The sequence below is a fragment of the Salvelinus alpinus genome, chromosome 39, assembly GCF_045679555.1.
Source record: "Salvelinus alpinus chromosome 39, SLU_Salpinus.1, whole genome shotgun sequence".
Classification (NCBI taxonomy): domain Eukaryota; kingdom Metazoa; phylum Chordata; class Actinopteri; order Salmoniformes; family Salmonidae; genus Salvelinus; species Salvelinus alpinus.
The window spans coordinates 7,121,752-7,140,650 of NC_092124.1; the positions used below are offsets into that span (position 1 = coordinate 7,121,752).

The 18,899-nt window shown below is 42.6% G+C and overlaps 1 protein-coding gene across 1 annotated transcript in view; it reads left to right on the forward strand.

The window, feature by feature from the left end:
• The window catches only part of LOC139566691 (uncharacterized), a 44,868-nt gene that overhangs the window by 7,810 nt on the left and 18,159 nt on the right, over positions 1 to 18,899 (forward strand). The window contains exons 4-9 of the mRNA XM_071387941.1: positions 3,739 to 3,742; positions 7,515 to 7,803; positions 9,022 to 9,159; positions 17,086 to 17,353; positions 17,736 to 17,866; positions 18,019 to 18,192. Coding sequence (XP_071244042.1) covers positions 3,739 to 3,742; positions 7,515 to 7,803; positions 9,022 to 9,159; positions 17,086 to 17,353; positions 17,736 to 17,866; positions 18,019 to 18,192 — 1,004 coding nt within the window. The remainder of the gene's footprint in view (positions 1 to 3,738; positions 3,743 to 7,514; positions 7,804 to 9,021; positions 9,160 to 17,085; positions 17,354 to 17,735; positions 17,867 to 18,018; positions 18,193 to 18,899) is intronic.

Here is an 18,899-nt window from a genome sequence, read left to right on the forward strand (position 1 = left end):
TGTTGCAATCCAAAAACAGTCCTTTTTAAAAAGCACAATCTGGGTCAGGTGTTCATAATTTGAAACCTTGTTCTAATGCCAACATGAATTATAAACGCTAAATTATAAAATATGTCTAACACAGTGTTAGGCTTTCACAAGGCAATTCAGAGAAGCAGATCTTCATTTTCATGCACATGGAATAGAGTTATAAGTAAATTCAAATGCATGGTCTGCGGCAAATCTTCACAATACAACAAACAGGCTCATTCTGTTCAGGACAACACAGGGTATAACGCCATGTCATCTTGTAACTAGGGCTGTTGCAGTGACCATATTACTGCCACACCAGCAGTCATGAGTGATGACTGCAGTAAAATTCCACTTGTCATGGTAATCTCACTTTATGCACTCTGGACATGCTTTGGTAGTACCTAACTTGCTAACAACCATCATGTCCTAATGGCTCTATTGTCCCTCTAACCACTCTGATATCACATCAAACACATATCATCAAAACAGAATGCCTATAGTACTTTTAAAACTCACGTCACTGTGAAAATCACATTTGAAGAAAGAAGTTCAACAGCAGGTTGAAACAGTGTGAAACATGGTTGTTATGGATGTTGTTTCAAATCCTAACACAACGAAATGGACAGTACTTTCTAAGGTGATGATTAATTGAAAACACCCATACACATAAGAGTTTATGCATAGGTGTATGAGCCTAAACCCGAAAGAAAAAAACGGAATTATGATTGTGCCTTTTATACAGTACATAGCCTACCGCATATTACGCATGGCAGAAAAACATGATTTAAGATGTCTTTGGTACATAATTAGCCTATACTCCAAAACTAAACAAATTCGAGTAATCGCCTCGGAGTGTGGCCTGTATTATACTGGATAGATTGGTTACTTTATGCTACGCTCCATGAGTCGGGGAGAGAATGTATAGCTCTAGGCGATGCTGTTGGTTCATTGATTGTTTGTGCAGTGCGGCTTACAAGTTAGCCTACAATTAGTGAATTTGTATTTGATTTTGAATAGCCTAGTTATAGGGCATTTTTAATATGTTAATAATTAATTGGGTCACACATTACCGTTAGCTATACATCTCTCACCCTCCTGCGTTTCCATCTCCTCCTCGCTCTCATTTTATTCCTTTCTCGAGCGCGCAGACGGGCTGTCAACAGTTTAGTGAAATATGTTTCACTATCGATGTTCCCGAACAGATTTCAATTGGTTTGCCAAATGAAGCACTGGGTAGCTGCAGGAACAAGGTTGGTGGCCTCCATTCGCTATTCGAGTGCCTACAGATGAAATTATTTTTCCCCCTCGGCCACTGTTGATAATGGGCCATTCTAAATCGACATTTTACATATTAGTAAAGACGAGATTAATTTGAGAATAGTCTGATGGGTGAAAATATGATCACTTGAGAGAACAGCTGTGCAGCCTGAGGCAAGGAACAAGCTTTTTTTCTTTCTACTTTCTCAAATCATCAATATCCTGTTGTCACACCATGCAGCCCATATATGTTTTGCTTTCTAAGGCATTCTAAGGTTTGTATCATTCAAAACTAAAGTTGCCAAATAACAAAAAAACTACCATATAGGACCTGTTTCAATTGATAACTTTTTTTACGCTCAACATAGCTACTTCATATGCGCAGTAATTGGAAAAATATTACTTAGATTTTATTCAGCTAAGTTCAATTATATTCTTCTTACTGTAAAATAAAAAAAAAATGGCACAAGACTTAAGCATATATTGTCAGTTAGACTTAACAAGCCTACAGCCTATGGCATGGAGCATAGCCAGATAACATAGGTCTACAGTACGCCAACTCGTACTCTGTTCTTCTGAAATACATTTTCTTCATATCATAATGTTTATTTAGACCTGACTAAAATAAATAATGGATTTATTGTGATGGGTGTATATTAAATTAATTTATTATACTTTTTTTATGTAGATGTTCCAAAGGCCCGCATCGGCAGCTTGTATGGGCGGAGGCCTGGACATGCTAAAAGTGTTTATGTTAATTAACGGTCAATTACCGTGAGACCTGCATCCTTTTGCATGACAATAACCGTCTGACAAAATTTCATGACCACAGCCCTTTTATTTTTCAGCATTTCCCTCAATTTACGTTCCCCTCACTCAGACAATATTAACATTTGCAAAAGTAGCCCAATTAGCAGGATGGAGGGAGGGAGGCATCTTCTTGTAGTGTGGTGCTCAAGTTCAGAACGTCTGTCAGTCAAAACCCATTCAGCGCTGAGACCCTGAGCTCCGACGTCATGTATAGCATGTTACTGTACAGCCACTTCGTTCCAATTTAAGCTTATCAGTGTCAAAATCTTCAATTTTCAACCCGGTAGGAGTGTAAAGGGTTAAAAAAAACATTTTCATTGTCAACAGAAAAGCTCCACAGATGCATTTGGAATAAGGAGAGTAACATATTTCATTATTAAATATTCCTGAGTATAATATTGCATCCAGACATTGTTATATACACGGAGTATACCAAACATTACCAATACCTTCCTAATATTGACTTCCCCCCCTGCACTCAGAACAGCCTCAATTCATCGAGGCTGGCCCATGTTGACTCCAATGCTTCCCACAGTTGTGTCAAGTTGGCTGGATGTACTTTGGGTGGTGGACCATTCTTGATACACACGGGAAACTGTTGAGCATGAAAAACCCAGCAACGTTGCAGTTCTTGACATAAACCGGTGTGTCAAATATTTTGTCTTGCCCATTCACCCTCTGAATGACACACACACATCTCAATTGTCTCAAGACTCCTTTAACCCGTCTCCTCCCCTTTCATCTACACTGACTGAAATGGATTTATCAAGTGACTTCAATAAGAGATCCTAGCTTTATCTGGTCAGTCTATGTAATGGAAAGAGTTCTTTAATGTTTTGTACACTCAGTGTGTAAGGCATATATAAGCCTAAAAAGTCTGTTACATATTGTGTGTAGGCTATAATGATGTTCACAAATGCCTATTTCATTACTTCTACTTAATTTTTTTCTCCCCAAGACAATTTTTTATGAGAAAATGAATGTAGTTTATCAAGTTCATGCAGAATGATGTGTATGTGTGGTTTTCATATGGTGTAATTAAAACTTGTTTATGTTTAATAAACACAAAAATGGGACTTTTCATTCTAAGACTTTCATTGAGACTCTTTAGTAAACAGTTGTGGCCAAAAGTTGAGAATGACACAAATATTAATTTTGTCTGCTGCCTCAGTTTGTATGATGGCAATTTGCCTATACTCCAGAATGTTATGAAGAGTGATCAGATGAATTGCAATTAATTGCAACATCCCTCTTTGCCATGGAAATGAACTGAATCCCCCAAAAACATTACCACTGCATTTTAGCCCTGCCACAAAGGACCAGCTGACATCATGTCAGTGATTCTCTCGTTAACACAGGTGTGAGTGTTGACGAGGACAAGGCTGGAGATCACGCTGTCATGCTGATTGAGTTCGAATAACAGACTGGAAGGTTCAAAAGGAGGGTGGTGCTTGGAATCATTGTTCTTCCTCTGTCAACCATGGTTATCTGCAAGGAAACACATGCCGTCAACATTGCTTTGCACAAAAACGGCTTCGAAGGGGAAAGGATATTGCTGCCAGTAAGATTGCACCAGAATCAACCATTTATCGGATCATCAAGAACTTCAAGGAGAGCGGTTCAATTGTTGTGAAGAAGGCTTCAGGGCGCCCAAGAAAGTCCAGCAAGAGCCAGAACCGTCTACTAAAGTTGATTCAGCTGCGGGATCGGGGCACCACCAGTACAGAGCTTGCTCAGGAATGGCAGCAGGCAGGTGTGAGTGCATCTGCACGCACAGTGAGGCAAAGACTTTTGGAGGATGGCCTGGTATCAAGAAGGGCAGCAAAGAAGCCACTTCTCTCTAGGAAAAACATCAGGGACAGATTGATATTCTGCAAAAGGTACAGGGATTGGACTGCTGAGGACTGGGGTAAAGTAATTTTCTCTGATGAATCCCCTTTCCGATTGTTTGGGGCATCCGGAAAAAAGCTTGTCCGGAAAAGACAAGGTGAGCGCTACCATCAGTCCTGTGTCATGCCAACAGTAAAGCATCCTGAGACCATTCATGTGTGGGGTTACTTCTCAGCCAAGGGAGTGGGCTCACTCACAATTTTGCCTAAGAACACAGCCATGAATAAAGAATGATACCAACACATCCTCCGAGAGCAACTTCTCCCAACCATCCAGGAACAGTTTGGTGATGAACAATGCCTTTTCCAGCATGATGGAGCACCTTGCTATAAGGAAAAAGTGATAACTAAGTGGCTCGGGGAACAAAACATCGATATTTTGGGTCCATGGCCAGGAAACTCCCCAGACCTTAATCCCATTGAGAACTTGTGGTCAATCTTCAAGAGGCGGGTGGACAAACAAAAACCCACAAATTCTGACAAACTCCAAGCATTGATTATGCAAGAATAGGCTGCCACCAATCAGGATGTGGCCCAGAAGTTAATTGACAGCATGCTAGGGTGGATTGCAGAGGTCTTGAAAAAGAAGGGTCAACACTACAAATATTGATTCTTTGCATCAACTTCATGTAATTGTCAATAAAAGCCTTTGACACTTATGAAATGCTTGTAATTATACTTCAGTATTACATAGTAACATCTGACAAAAATATCTAAAGACTCTGAAGCAGCAAACTTTGTGGAAATTAATATTTGTGTCATTCTCAAAACTTTTGGCCACGACTGTACATCACGTCTGATCTCACCCTATTCTGCATACACCTGATTATGCTTTATACACTTACTAAATATACCTACACTAACAAACACCTACTGTACACCTCAAAATAGTTTAGTCAGGTTTGTCTAATGATGACTTATCATAGCCAACTTATTCTTTACCAACAACATATGTCTACAATGATAATAATGCAATTTAAAAAATCAAAAGGTCCAGACAAAACAGGACAGATAAAAAGAGTTAGAGGTATGAGTTTATTTTATTTTTACAGGGACAGTGCACATTAATCAACGTTTCAGTAAAAGTGCCGGTTTTATCCAGCCGGCTAATTTTCAACCGCAGTCCCTGGGCAGGTTATTAAAAACAATTAAACTATAGACAATCATTGAGCAGTGAGCACACGCAGAGCAACATAGGACAAGCAAGACATAGCATACAGACAGAGCAACATAGGACAAGCAAGACATAGCATACAGACAGAGCAACATAGGATAAGCAAGACGTAGCATACAGACAGAGCAACATAAAACAAAAAGCAGCAAGACAAAATTCATAAAAGCAACAAAGTGTTTCCACACCTCATAAGCTACAGACAACATGGAAAGCGGCAATACACAGCTAGAGATTATGTTCACAAATCTGATTGACCTTTAGCCATGTCTTCATGCCTTTTGTGAAAGTGTGATATGTGGTGCAGTTATGTGTGTCTGATGGCAGTGTATTCCAGAGATGGGAAGCTCTCACAGAGAAAGCGGATTTACTAAAGGTGCTTTTCCTTAAGGGAACTATACAGTCACCTCTCATGGCAGACCTTGTGGATCTGCTGCCATATGTTTGGGTTTTCTGTTTAACAAAAATACTGAGTGGAGGGGGAGCCAGGCCATTTAGGATCTTGAATACAAGACATGCGTCAGTGTATTGCACAAGATTTTCCCAACTCAGGAGCTCATGCTTTCTGAAGATGTAACAGTGATGATGGCTATTGGGCTTCCTATCAAGCACTTTGAGAGCCTGTTTGTAGACAGACTGAATAGGTTTTAATGTTGTACAGCAAGCTTGGGCCCAACTAGTCAAGGGGTTGGGTAGAGGATACGAACCTGGTTTAGGGTAAGGGTTTAGGTTGGGCGAACACAGGGGAACTAGGAAGGCACAAAAGGGGATGGGGTGACAGAGTCAATCATGGACGCTAGGCTATATGATAGGTTTAACAACAATGAAGCTATTCTGTAACTACAGTATAGGACTCGAATGGATGGGTAAACACTCCATGTTGAAAGTGTTTTTATTATCTGTGTGTGTACGTACCTGAGGGAGTCTATGTCTGTGTAATCTGTATCACCTGTCTCTTCCAGGAGGAGGAGGGTCCAGAGGTGCTGCTGGTGAAGGAGGAGAGGTGTGAGGAGGGTCTGGGGAACCCAGAGGGAACCATGGTCATGGAGGACAACCAGACTACATCTCCTGAACCCACAGAGGAACCAGCTGAGCAGAACAGGTTCACACACAGTCTCACTGAGGTGAGCCTTTGAATTATCAAACCATTAGAGTATCAAGTAATCAAATCAACTAACATGTTTGCATTGTACTCATAGCAATCCCTCATTGCCCAATCAGAAGATGCTCCATAGCAGGGTGCTCATATCAGATGTCTTGATCCAACATCCTCTCACTCTGTATCTCTTACAGTCAGTAGACATGGAGGATGGGAAGCCTGATCTGCTGCTGGTCAAAGAAGAGACAATAGAAGACGGACCAGAGAGCATTGATCTGCTGAGTGGACTAAAGATGGGGGAGCAAGGTAAGATAGAAATACATATAGCCTACATACAGTAATAGATCTTCAATGGGAATAGTGATGCACCTGGCTATTATTTTCATTCATAAAATCAAATCAATACAACTTCTTTAAATACCAAAAAACGAAATAGTTACTTCACCAGGTAATTGACTCAAAACTAAATGTGTAGAGTTTCCTCTGACATGTTTGTAAAGTCTATTTTGTAACCCCTTCCTGCAGGTGGTTGGCTGGAGGCTAACAGAGGAGACTGGACAGCCATCTTGGATTCCCAGACAGGTGCATCCAAGGGCTCAGGGGATGACATCACTGTGCAGGCCAGGAACAGAGGCGACATAGTGGAGGTCAGTGGATGGGACAGCGTCCTCAACTCTGGGCTGGGGTACAACACTGTTAACCACAACCAGAAACAGACAGTCGAACACAAAACGACATCTGAACTTAGTCTCCATGACAACAGACTGGCTGAGACCTGGGCGAGGCGTAGACTTGGTCTCCGGGGACGGGGAGGTGTCAGTTTGTGGCGGAAGAGAATAGAAACGGACTCGGCTAGCGATGCTCCATCCTGCTCCTATAGTTGTGATTCAGAGAGACTGATGGGGCCTCAGGTTAACCCCCTAACAGGTGCTGCCTTCAGCCTGCCTTCTATAGGATCTATCAACTGGAACATGGACCCTGTGACAACACAGACACTCCCTGGCCTTCGTCCTCCTCACACTCTCCTAATGTTAAACCAGACCTCAGACAACACAAGTACCTCAACACTAAATGGCTACACAAGCCCTTTGACCAATGACAGTAGTAGAGATGGAATCAGTAAAGGTGGCTGCGCCAAAGAGAAGAGCTTCCCGTGTTCGTTCTGTGAGAAAGCCTTCAATTTCCCCAAACAGGTGGAGATCCACCAGAGGATTCACACGGGGGAGAAACCATTCCTCTGCCACCTATGCCGGGTCAGTTTCTCACACTCGTCCAGCCTGAAGAGGCACCAGAGGGTCCACACCGGGGTGAAACCCTTCAGCTGTACCCAGTGTCACATGCGCTTCGCCCAGGCTGGTGACCTGAAAAGGCACCAGAGGGTCCACACAGGGGAGAAACCATACAGCTGTACTCAGTGTGAGAAGAGGTTCTCCCACCAGCACAAGCTGAAGATGCACCTGAAGATCCACACGGGAGAGAGGCCATTCACCTGTACGCACTGCGGGAAGAGGTTCTCAGAGAAGAGCTACCTCAGGATACACCAGCAAAAAAAACATTCCACTCTATAAAATAGAAAGTAACCTTTTCACTCATTAGATGTTTAGATCAAGCACTGCATTAAACACAAAGATGAATTTTCATTGTCAACAGAAAATAGCTACAGATGCATTTGGAATAACAAGAGTAACAGATTTCAGTGTTGAATATTCCTGGGTAGAATATTGCATCCAGACATTGTGTGATATATAATCCTGCAAAGTCTGCTACATATTGTTTGTAGTGTGTAGGATATATGATGTTCACAAATGCCTATTTCATTACTTCCATTCAACTATTAAATGTTTTTCCCAAGACACTTTTTAATGAGAAAATGAATAAAGTATATGCCGATTTAATTGATACGTGTATGTGTGGTTTTCATATGGTGTATTTAAAACGTGTTTGTTTAATAAACACAAAATGGGACTTTTCATTCTAAGACTTTCATTGAGACTCTCTTTAGTACACATCACATCTGATCTCACCCTATTCTGCATACACACAACAGCACTTTAAAACCAATATACACTTAAATATACCCACACACTAACAAACACCTACTGTACACGTCAAAATAGTTTAGTCAGGTTTGTCTGACTTGATTTATCATAGCTGACTTATTTTTACCCACAACATATTTATGTAGTGGGGATGGGTAAACACTCCATGTCACTCCGTGTCTGTGTGTACGTACCCAAGGGAGTGTACAATGAGTATACCAAACATTAGGAACACCTTCCTAATATTGAGTTGTACCCCCTTTTGCCCTCAGAACAGCCTCAATTCGTCTGGTCATGGACTCTACACGGTGTTGAAAGCGTTCCACAGGGATGTTGACTCCAACGCTTCCCACAGTTGTGTCAAGTTGGCTGGATGCACATTGGGGGGTGGACCATTCTTGATACACATGGGAAACTGTTGAGCATGAAAAACCCAGCAGCGTTGCAGTTCTTGAGATAAACCGGTGTGCCTGGCACCTACTACCATACCCCGTTCATAGGCACATTCACCCTCTGAATGGCACACATGCACAATCCATGTCTCAATTGTCTCAAGGCTTAAAAATCATTTTTTAACCTGTCTCCTCCCCTTCACCTACACTGATTGAAGTGGATTTAACAAGTGACATCAATAAGGGATCGTAGCTTTCACCTGGATTCACCTAGTCAGTCTGCCATGGAAAGAGCAGGGATTCTTAATATTTTGTAAACTCAGTTGATGTCTGTATCACCTGTCTCTTCCAGGAAGAGGAGGATCCAGAGGTGCTTCTGGTGAAGGAGGAGGGGTATGAGGAGGGTCTGGGAAACCCTGAGGGGAGAACCAGACTACACCTCCTCCTGAAGCCACAGAGGAACCAGCTGAACAGCACAGGACCACACAGAGTCTCACTGAGGTGAGCCCACTGTGAACTACTGTCTGTATGGTATTAGGTTAGGGCCTGTATCCACAAACCCTCTCAGAGAAGGAGTGCTGATCTAGGATCATTTTAGCCTTTTAGATCATAATGAATATGGTTATTTGTAAAGATCTTAGATCAACACTCCTAGTCTTAGACGCTTTGTGGATATGGGCCCTGGTCTTGACAAATTTTGTGTTAAGTGTAGAACCATGCCTTAGAATTACCAAACCATCAAAGGCATAGTTCGGGATTCTGGCAATGGATCCCTTTATCCACTTCCCCAGAGTCAGGTGGATACCATTTTTACGTCTCTACATCCAGTATGCAGAAAGTTAGAGGTAATTTCATGAGTCAATGCTAACTATACCATATTTTGTTACATTACAGCCTTGTTCTAAAATGGATTCAATCAAAAAAAATCTCATCAATCTACACACAATACTCCATAATGACAAAGCGAAAATAGATATTTTTACCTTATTTTCATAAGTATTTAGACCTTTGCTAGGAGACTTTGATCTCAGGTGCATCCTGTTTCCATTGATCATCCTTGAGATGTTTCTACAACTTGATTGGAGTCCACCTGTGGTAAATTCATTGATTGGACATGATTTGGAAAGGCACACACCTGTCTATACAAGGTCCCACATTTGACAGTGCATGTCAGAGCAAAGACCAAGCAATGAGGTTGAAGGAATTGTCCATAGAGCTCCGAGACAGGATTTTGTCGAGGCACAGATCTGGGCAAGGGTACCAAAACATTTCTGCAGCATTGAAGGTCCTCAAGAACACAGTGGCCTCCATCATTCTTAAATGGAATAAGACTCTTCCTAGAGCTGGCCGCCCCGCCAAACTGAACAATTGGGCCTTGGTCAGGGAGGTGACGAAGAACCCGATGGTCACTCTTACAGAGCTCCAGAGTTCCTCTGTTTAGAAGGGAGAACCTTCCAGAAGGACAACCATCTCTGCAGCACTCCATCAAACAGGTCTTTATGGTAGAGTGGCCATGCGGAAGCTACTCCTCAGTAAACGGTACGACAGCATGCTTAGAGTTTGCCAAAAGGCCCCTAAAGGACTCTCCGACCATGAGAAACAAGATTCTCTGGTCTGATGAAACCAAGATTGAACTCTTTGGCCTGAACTTACAGCCTTATTCTAAAATAACCGGCATAAAATAAGTCATTTTTTGGGGTGTGGAACGAACAGCTGACTTTAGACGGAAATAGGAATTTTCGAATCTGAATTCTCTGTGGCCGTGTATGGAAATTGTCTTTCTGGGCCGGGTGTCAGTTAAACTACAATACCAAAGCAATTCATATCTTGCAATAAACTACTTTAACCTCAAGAGAAGAATAAATGTAAAAATAAAAAGCATAATGTTCTCGTACTTAAACAGTCCTGATCAGATAGGTCTAGACAATATCCAAAACAACTAACAATACACAGAATTCATACATTTTCAGTAATTTACAACACAATACCACAACAATGTTTTTCAATCTGGGAGGTCAACTCAATAAAGTATTCTATAATTTCGCTGTGTGTTTTGGATGCCATTAAAATGTGCCAGAAGAGGGCTAGTTCTGCAAAAAGTTCTTAACCCGGGGGATCCTGGCTGGCTACTTTTTCTATTTGGCTGGCTACTCCATGTGCTTGTGGAAAACACTAAGCCCTACCATGGACGTCCAGTGTCGGTCGGTGCTCAGTGAGTGAGGATGCTTGTTACAGTAAATGGAAAGAGGGTAGTAATTCTGTTACCAATTTATTATCCTTCCTCCTCATGAGTGTAAACTGTGTAACAAGAGTTTCTAAGTAACATTATCAGACATAGGAGTGTCCACAATGGGGAGAAATCGTAGCAGTGTGGTTTTAGATGTACACAGGGGATATCTGGGAACCATTCTTTAGCTGACATATAGTTATCATGTGAAATGTCTTGGGGTAAGAAGATAATTCATCACCCTCGGCATTATTCCTATTTTGTTGCATTACAACCTGTAATTTAAATCGATTTTTATTTGGATTTCATGTAATCGACATACACAAAATAGTCCAAATTGATGAAGTGAAATGAAAATAATTACTTGTTAAAAAAAAAAAAAATTAAATGGAAAAGTGGTGCGTGCATATGTATTCAACCCCTTTGCTATGAAGCCCCTAAATAAGATCTGGTGCAACCAATTACCCTCAGAAGTCACACAATTAGTTAGATTGCACACAGGTGGACTTTATTTAAGTGTCACATGATCTGAGTATATATACACCCCAGAGTCTGCAACGCCACTAAGCAAGTGGCACCATGAAGACCAAGGAGCTCTCCAAACAGGTCAGGGACAAAGTTGTGCAGAAGTACAGATAAGGGATGGGTTATAAAAATATATCAGAAACTTTGAACATCCCATGGAGCACCATTAAATCCATTGTTTAAAAAATGGAAAGAATATGGCACCACAACAAACCTGCCAAGAGAGGGCCACCCACCAAAACTCACAGACCAGGCAAGGAAGGCTTTAATCAGAGAGGCAACAAAGAGACCAAAGATAATCCTGAAGGAGCTGCAAAGCTCCACAGTGGAGATTGGTGTATCTGTCCATAGGACCACTTTAAGCCGTATACTCCACAGAACTGGGCTTTACGGAAGAGTGGCCAGAAAAAAGCCCTTGCTTAAGCAAACATGTTTGGTGTTCGCCAAAAGGCATGTGGGAGACTCCCCAAACATATGGAAGAAGGTACTCTGGTCAGATGAGACACAAATTTAGCTTTTTGGCCATCAAGGAAAACGCTATGTCTGGCGCAAACCCAACACCTCTCATCACCCCGAAAACACCTGTTTTTCCATCAGCGGGGACTGGGAAACTGGTCAGAATTGAAGGAATGATGGATGGCGCTAAATACAGGGAAATTCTTGAGGGAAACCTGTTTCAGTCTCCCAGAGATTTGAGACTGGGAAGGAGGTTCACCTTCCAGCGGGACAATGACCCTAAGCATACTGCTAAAGCAACACTCAAGTGGTTAAGGGGAAACATTTAAATGTCTTGGAATGGCCTAGTCAAAGCCCAGACCTCAATCCAATTGAGTATCTGTGGTATGACTTAAAGAATGCTGTACACCAGCGGAACCCATCCAACTTGAAGAAGCTGGAGCAGTTTTGCCTTGAAGAATGGGCAAAGATCCCAGTGCCTAGATGTGCCAAACTTATAGAGACATACCCCAAGACACTTGCAGCTGTAACTGCTGCAAAAGGTGGCTCTTGGGGGGGGGGGGGGGTGAATAGTTATGCACGCTCAAGTTTTCTGTTTTATTTTTTGTTTGTTTCACAATTAAAAATATTTTGTATCTTCAAAGTGGTAGGCATGTTGTGTCAATCAAATGATACAACCCCCCCAAAAATCTATTTTAATTCCAGGTTGTAAGGCAACAAAATAGGAAAAATGCCAAGGGGGTGAATACTTTCGCAAGCCACTGTATCACTCAACAACCCCTTTGTTAACTTTTCATTTGAAACGGGCTTGTGTAAATATGTTTTTAGAGAAACTAAACCTAGGCTAGAACAAGGTCAGTTTAATATTTAACATACTGAGGTGATGTACACTGAACAAAAATATAAACGCAACATATAAAGTGTTGGTCCCATGTTTTATGAGCTGAAATAAAAGATCCCGGAAATTGTCCATACGCACAAAAAGCTTATTTCTCTAAAATGTGTTTACATCTGTGTTAGAGAGCATTTCTCCTTTGCCAAGATAATCCATCTACCTAACAGGTGTGGCATATTAAGAATTACACAGGTGCAGTTTGTGCTGGGGACAATAAAAGGTCACTCAACACAACGCCACAGAAGTCTCAAGTTTTGAGGGAGCGTGCAATTGGCATGCAATTGGCAGGAATGTCCACCAGAGCTGTTGCCAGATAATTGAATGTTCATTTGTCTACCATAAGCCACCTCTAATGTCAATTTAGAGAATTTGGCAGTACATCCAACCGGCGTCACAACCACAGACCACGTGTCTCCACGCCAGCCCAGGACCTCCACATCCGGCTTATTCACCTGCGGGATTGTCTGAGACCAGCCATCCGGACAGCTGATGAAACCGAAGAATTTCTGCTCACAATGGTCAGAAACCGTCTCAGGGAAGCCCAGCTGCGTGCTCGTCGTCCTCACCAGGGTCTTGACCTGATTGCAGTCTGGCATCGTGACCGACTTAAGTGGAAAAATGCACACCTTCGATGGCCACTGGCATGCTGGAAAAGTGTACTCTTCACGGATGAATCCCAGTTTCAACTGTACCGGCCAGATGGCAAACAGCGTGTATGGTGTCGTGTGGGCGAATGGTTTGCTGATGTGATGAGATCCTGATGTCCATTGCCATGCTATTCATCCGCCGCCATCACCTCATGTTTCAGTATAATGCAATGACCACATGTCGCAAGGATCGGTACACAATTCCTGGAAGCTGAAAATGTCCCAGTTCTTCCATGGCCTGCATACTCACCATACATGTCAACCAATTGAGCATGTTTGGGATGCTCTGGGTCGACACGTACGACAGCGTGTTTCACTTCCCGCCAATATCCAGCAACATCGCACAGCCATTGAAGAGTGGGACAACATTCCACAGGCCACAAACAACTGCCTGATCAACTCTATGGGAAGGAGATGTGTTGCGCTGCATGAGGCAAATGGTGGTCACGCCAGATACTGACTGGTTTTCTGAACCAGCCGCTACTTTGTTTTAAAAGGTATCTGTGACCAATATATGCATCTGTATTCCCAGTCATGTGCAAGCCATATATTAGGGCCTCGTTTATTTATTTCAATTGACTGATTTCCTTATATGAACTGTAAATCGTATTTTTGTTCAGTGTAGATGGAATAAAGTAATTATATTATTTTCTACTCTGTTCTTGCTAACACACTGTTCTTTCTAAACAAGTGCTCTGAGCTTGAAAGATGTTGATCATAGGAGATTTGATGTGTAATGTAATAAGCAGTTCTGCATTTCAAAAGGACAGCGTGCATACCTTTTTCATTCAACCACACCCTTTGAGCTATGACGTCATGTCGCCAACCAATAAGATCCTTTCTATTAAGTAAAGCAGAGGCCAAGAGATTAGTGTTTTTTTATGCTTAAACACTAACAGCGATTCTTGAAGCACCATCTCTGAAACCATTAACACTTGTAGCCAATGCTTTAACCAAGTGTGCCAAACTGAATGCACGTTCTCTGCTTTACACTCAGTTTGCAATTTAATAACATACTTCTAGCAAAACTGTAAACATTGGTCTCTACATTGCTACACAATTTCGCCATTTGCCTTTTCACATGTGAAAACACTTTTAGATAATGAGTTCACTTACAAATCAGAGCTTGAGCACTATAAAGGCCACAGGTAAACATTTGGTTTGGACAACAATGGAGGCCAGTATTGGACAGAGAGTAAGAGGGGTGAGAACTAGAGGAGGACGAGGAGGTGAAGTAGGACGGGGAGAAGGAGAGGACGAGGAGTCAGGAACACAATAACTGATGAAATCAGAGCGACTGTGGTTGACCATGTTGTCAACCATGGGACGAGCATGAGGGAGACTGGGCAACGGGTTCAACCAAATCTGAGCCGCTATAATGTTACAGGTATCATCTGGATATTTCGAAATGAGACTAAGTGCTGTAGTCTTACTGGTACAGTAATATGTACTGTACGTTCATAATGAGAAGGATCTATCACTAAAACCATTCAAATGTTTTTACAGAACTGCAAGAAAACCAGCATCTGGCGGAAGAGGTCGACTGTTCACCCCAGAGCAGGAGACCCACATTGTAAATATGGTCATTGCAAATAACTGCATCAGACTCAGAGAACTGCAGGACCACATAATGGCAGATAACACCGTATTCCAAAACGTCAACAGAGTGAGTCTCTCTGCACTGTCTCGTCTACTGAAACGCAATAGAATTAGGATGAAGCAGCTGTACAGAGTCCCTTTCGAAAGAAACTCAGACCGTGTAAAACAACTGAGATATGAATATGTGCAGGTAAGCTATACTATCCTATCACTGGTACTGCATCTGGAAGTATATGGTGCTACATCATATTGACTGATCCCTGTCTTTTCCTACTGTGCTACATTGTTTTGTCTCTTTCAGAGTGTCATGGAGCTAGAAGCAGATGCAGTGCATCATGAGCTAATATATGTGGACGAGGCAGGTTTCAACCTTGCAAAAACAAGGAGCCGCGGCAGAAATATCATTGGACACCGTGCCATCATCAACGTCCCGGGACAACGTGGTGGCAACATAACAATGTGTGCGGCTATTAGTCAAAACGGCGTCCTTCACCATCATGCAATCCTAGGCCCATACAACACTGCACACATTATCATATTTCTGGACACCCTCCATAACAGACTAATCCCTAATGACCAGGGGCCAGAGCAGCCCAGGTACGTTATCATCTGGGACAATGTTAGTTTCCACCGGGCTGCTGTGGTCCGCAATTGGTTCACAGGTCACCCACTTTTCATCTCACTCAATCTCCCCCCATACTCTCCGTTCTTGAATCCTATTGAAGAATTCTTCTCTGCATGGCGTTGGAAGGTGTACGATCGCCAGCCCCACCAACGCATACCCCTTCTACAGGCAATGGAGGAGGCTTGTGGAGACATCGATCAGGGGTCATGCCAGGCCTGGATACGGGACTCCAGGCGATACTTTCCACGCTGCCTAGCTCAAGACAACATCGCATGTGATGTGGATGAAGTCTTATGGCCAGACCCACAAAGGCGGCGAGATTTAGCCTAATTTTCTTCTGTTCTTTTTTTTCTAACACAAATGTTTTTGTTTTCTTCTACTGCGCTTTTGTTGTTTGAGGAGAACATTGAGGGGAAAAAACCTTTTCCCCCTTATTTGTATTGATAGTTTGTTATGTTCGGAATACACATCCATAATTTACACATTTGGATACCTGTGTTTACTACATGTATGACAAAACTTTATTGCAAACTGCTATGCCCTGCACACAGAAAAAGTAAAAGCCACAAGTGTTTTTCATTTGTACTATCAGTGCGTAGTTGGTGCTTCGTGTGCTTATTCAAAAGATGGTTTGTGTGTACTGAATTGATGCAAATGCATTTTTTTAAGAGTAAAGAGTTTTGCAAGAATTTTATAATGTTTTGGTGGTTAGTGTGTAGAGTTTTGCAAAAATAGCCTATAGTTTCAAAGATAGATAAGATAAGCAATCAGAAAAAAACTGTAATGGATAGAATTGTGGAACAGGGAGGGAAAGGGAAGACACCTGTATAAGATCCAGGAAAAGGTGGGGGGGGTCCTCAGGTCAACAGAGAAGGGAGGAAGACGTAATCACAAGACTGAAACTGGGACACACAAGGCTCAACAGCACTTTGAAATTAGGGAAACATCCGACTGGGAAGTGTGATCAATGCCAGGAGATGGAGAGAGTGGAACACATTCTATTTCAGTGACAGCGATATGGGAGGGAAAGGGACAGTTTTATTAGTAGGAATAATGGTATTGAACAGCCAAGTTTAATTTAATTGTTAAGAAAACCTTAAGGTAATGATGTATTTCCGATAGGGAGAATTGTTTAATTGGATAGGATTCAACTTCAGACCTTATCCAGCTCTGGTCCACAGTCCAGTAGGTGGCGGTAATGCATCAATAAATGTGGTTGTCAAACGCGATTTACAAACCACTGAGGAAGTGTAAACAGAAGTGACCAACAATTTTCACTTTAGCGTTCTTGTTGTTATTTAGACGTTTATTAACCCCCTGGAACTCGAAATATGACTAATTTAACTACACAGCATCACATACTTATCCCAGGTAGTTTTTAATTCGCGTTGGGGACAGGACTTGGTGGATAGATCTGTTAATAGGTAACTAACGTTAGCTAGCTGCTAACAATGGCTAACTGTATGGTTTTTCACACTCAAATAGCCTCCATCATGGAGGTGCTAGCGAATGCAGCCGTGGCAGAGATCTGTAAACTCGTAGACGACGACTATGCAGTGATCCGTTTGGAAATAACTCAAAGCCAGAAAGAAAACAGGGCATTGCGGAGGAAACTACAGCTACTGGACCTGAAGGTGGTGCGAGAGCGCGCCCTCGCCAGTCGTCCCGGTAGTGTCAAGATTCTCGACAGATACAGAGGAATCGCAAGAGGTACATTTTTCTGAATGTGGATGCTGCGGGGCGATCTGCGCACGTGTGACTTCAGATGCGTGAACAACAGGTTAACCAGATTTGGGTCTTGGTCAGTTTTGGGATAGTATACAATAACTCCACTTTACTTACTTAACTAACTTGCAAAAAAACAATCATTTTCTAATCAGAATCTTGATTCACTGCATTTCCTATTAATTATAATTGAAAAGAATATGAAGCATGTAACAATCAATCCATCTATAAATAGTATATCAAGAAGTTATGCTTAGTGTCACCTTACATCCTTGACATTTCTAGTGTCAAAACTGTCAATAGTGTACAATATAGCGTTGAGCATTGACAGTACCTAACCACTTTTCCCCCCCAATCACTCTCTCAGGTGAAGGACATCTCACTGGAGGCCACAGGAGCTTTGTGAAGCCAGCGGGACACAATACATGGGGACATGACCAACCAATCACTGTTGATGAGGGGAGTGGAACCTCAACCCAGCACATTATAGTGATAGAGGTCAGTGTAATGGTATTACAGTACATTTCAGAAAGGCTCCCCTCAGATATTCACTTCCTTACATGTACATCAGCATTTATCTGCCTGTGAGACTTCACTATGCCATTGTTACCCTATTCAACTCATGTGCCTGTAATAACCTCTTGTGTCAGTCTGCAGATACAGAGACTGTAGGTCCTGGGGTCAAGCTGGAGCGGTCTGAAGGAGAGGAGGACCCACGGCAACGCAGAGACATCCAGACTGGAGCGGCTGGAGAGCCTCCTGTAGCCACAAAGGACCCCACTACCACCCCAGCGCAGCCCAGGACCAGATGCAGCATCACGGAGGTCAGTGGAACGCCGAACGCCGTCCTCAAGTCAGAGACAGACACCAAGACTTTAACTGTAACACAAATGCTCTCACACACAGGATCTGACCACAGATCAGACCCAAAGAGACTGAGTCTGGGTAGACTGGGCTGTCCTCCTTCTCCCGGCTCAGAGTACTTATCGGTATTACACCAGAGCCAGGGAACGGTTAATTCCTATGGAGATAAGTTACGCGTTAAACACTGGAGGTGATGATCCGTCTTGTTCTTACACCACAGAGATGGACCCTGGCAACATATCCTTGGATTTAGAGACACAGACTGATCTGTCTAGAGGGGACTGGAACCGGTACAGTAGTACTGTATACTCTGAAGGGTGCCTAGATAAGAAAGGGGAGGGTCTGGTCGTAGATGAAGTGACTGTGAAAGTGGAAGGCGACGCTCCTCTGACATGGAATATAGACGAGACTCAGTTAGGAGAAGGACACTCACAGGGCAGCACCAGTGACGACTTAGACTACAGGGAAAGCTTAGAGACAACCCACTCCCCTTTACATACGTTCAGCGGTCCCGACCCAGTGTCCACGTCGATGGGGCCTTCCGATTCACACGGCCGCATCATTTTTGATCAGGTATTGAACTCAAACGACAGATCGAGAGCCGAGACTCAGGGAGGGGGAGCAACATCAGGCAATAGTAGAGACAAACGGTTCCTCTGAATGTTCT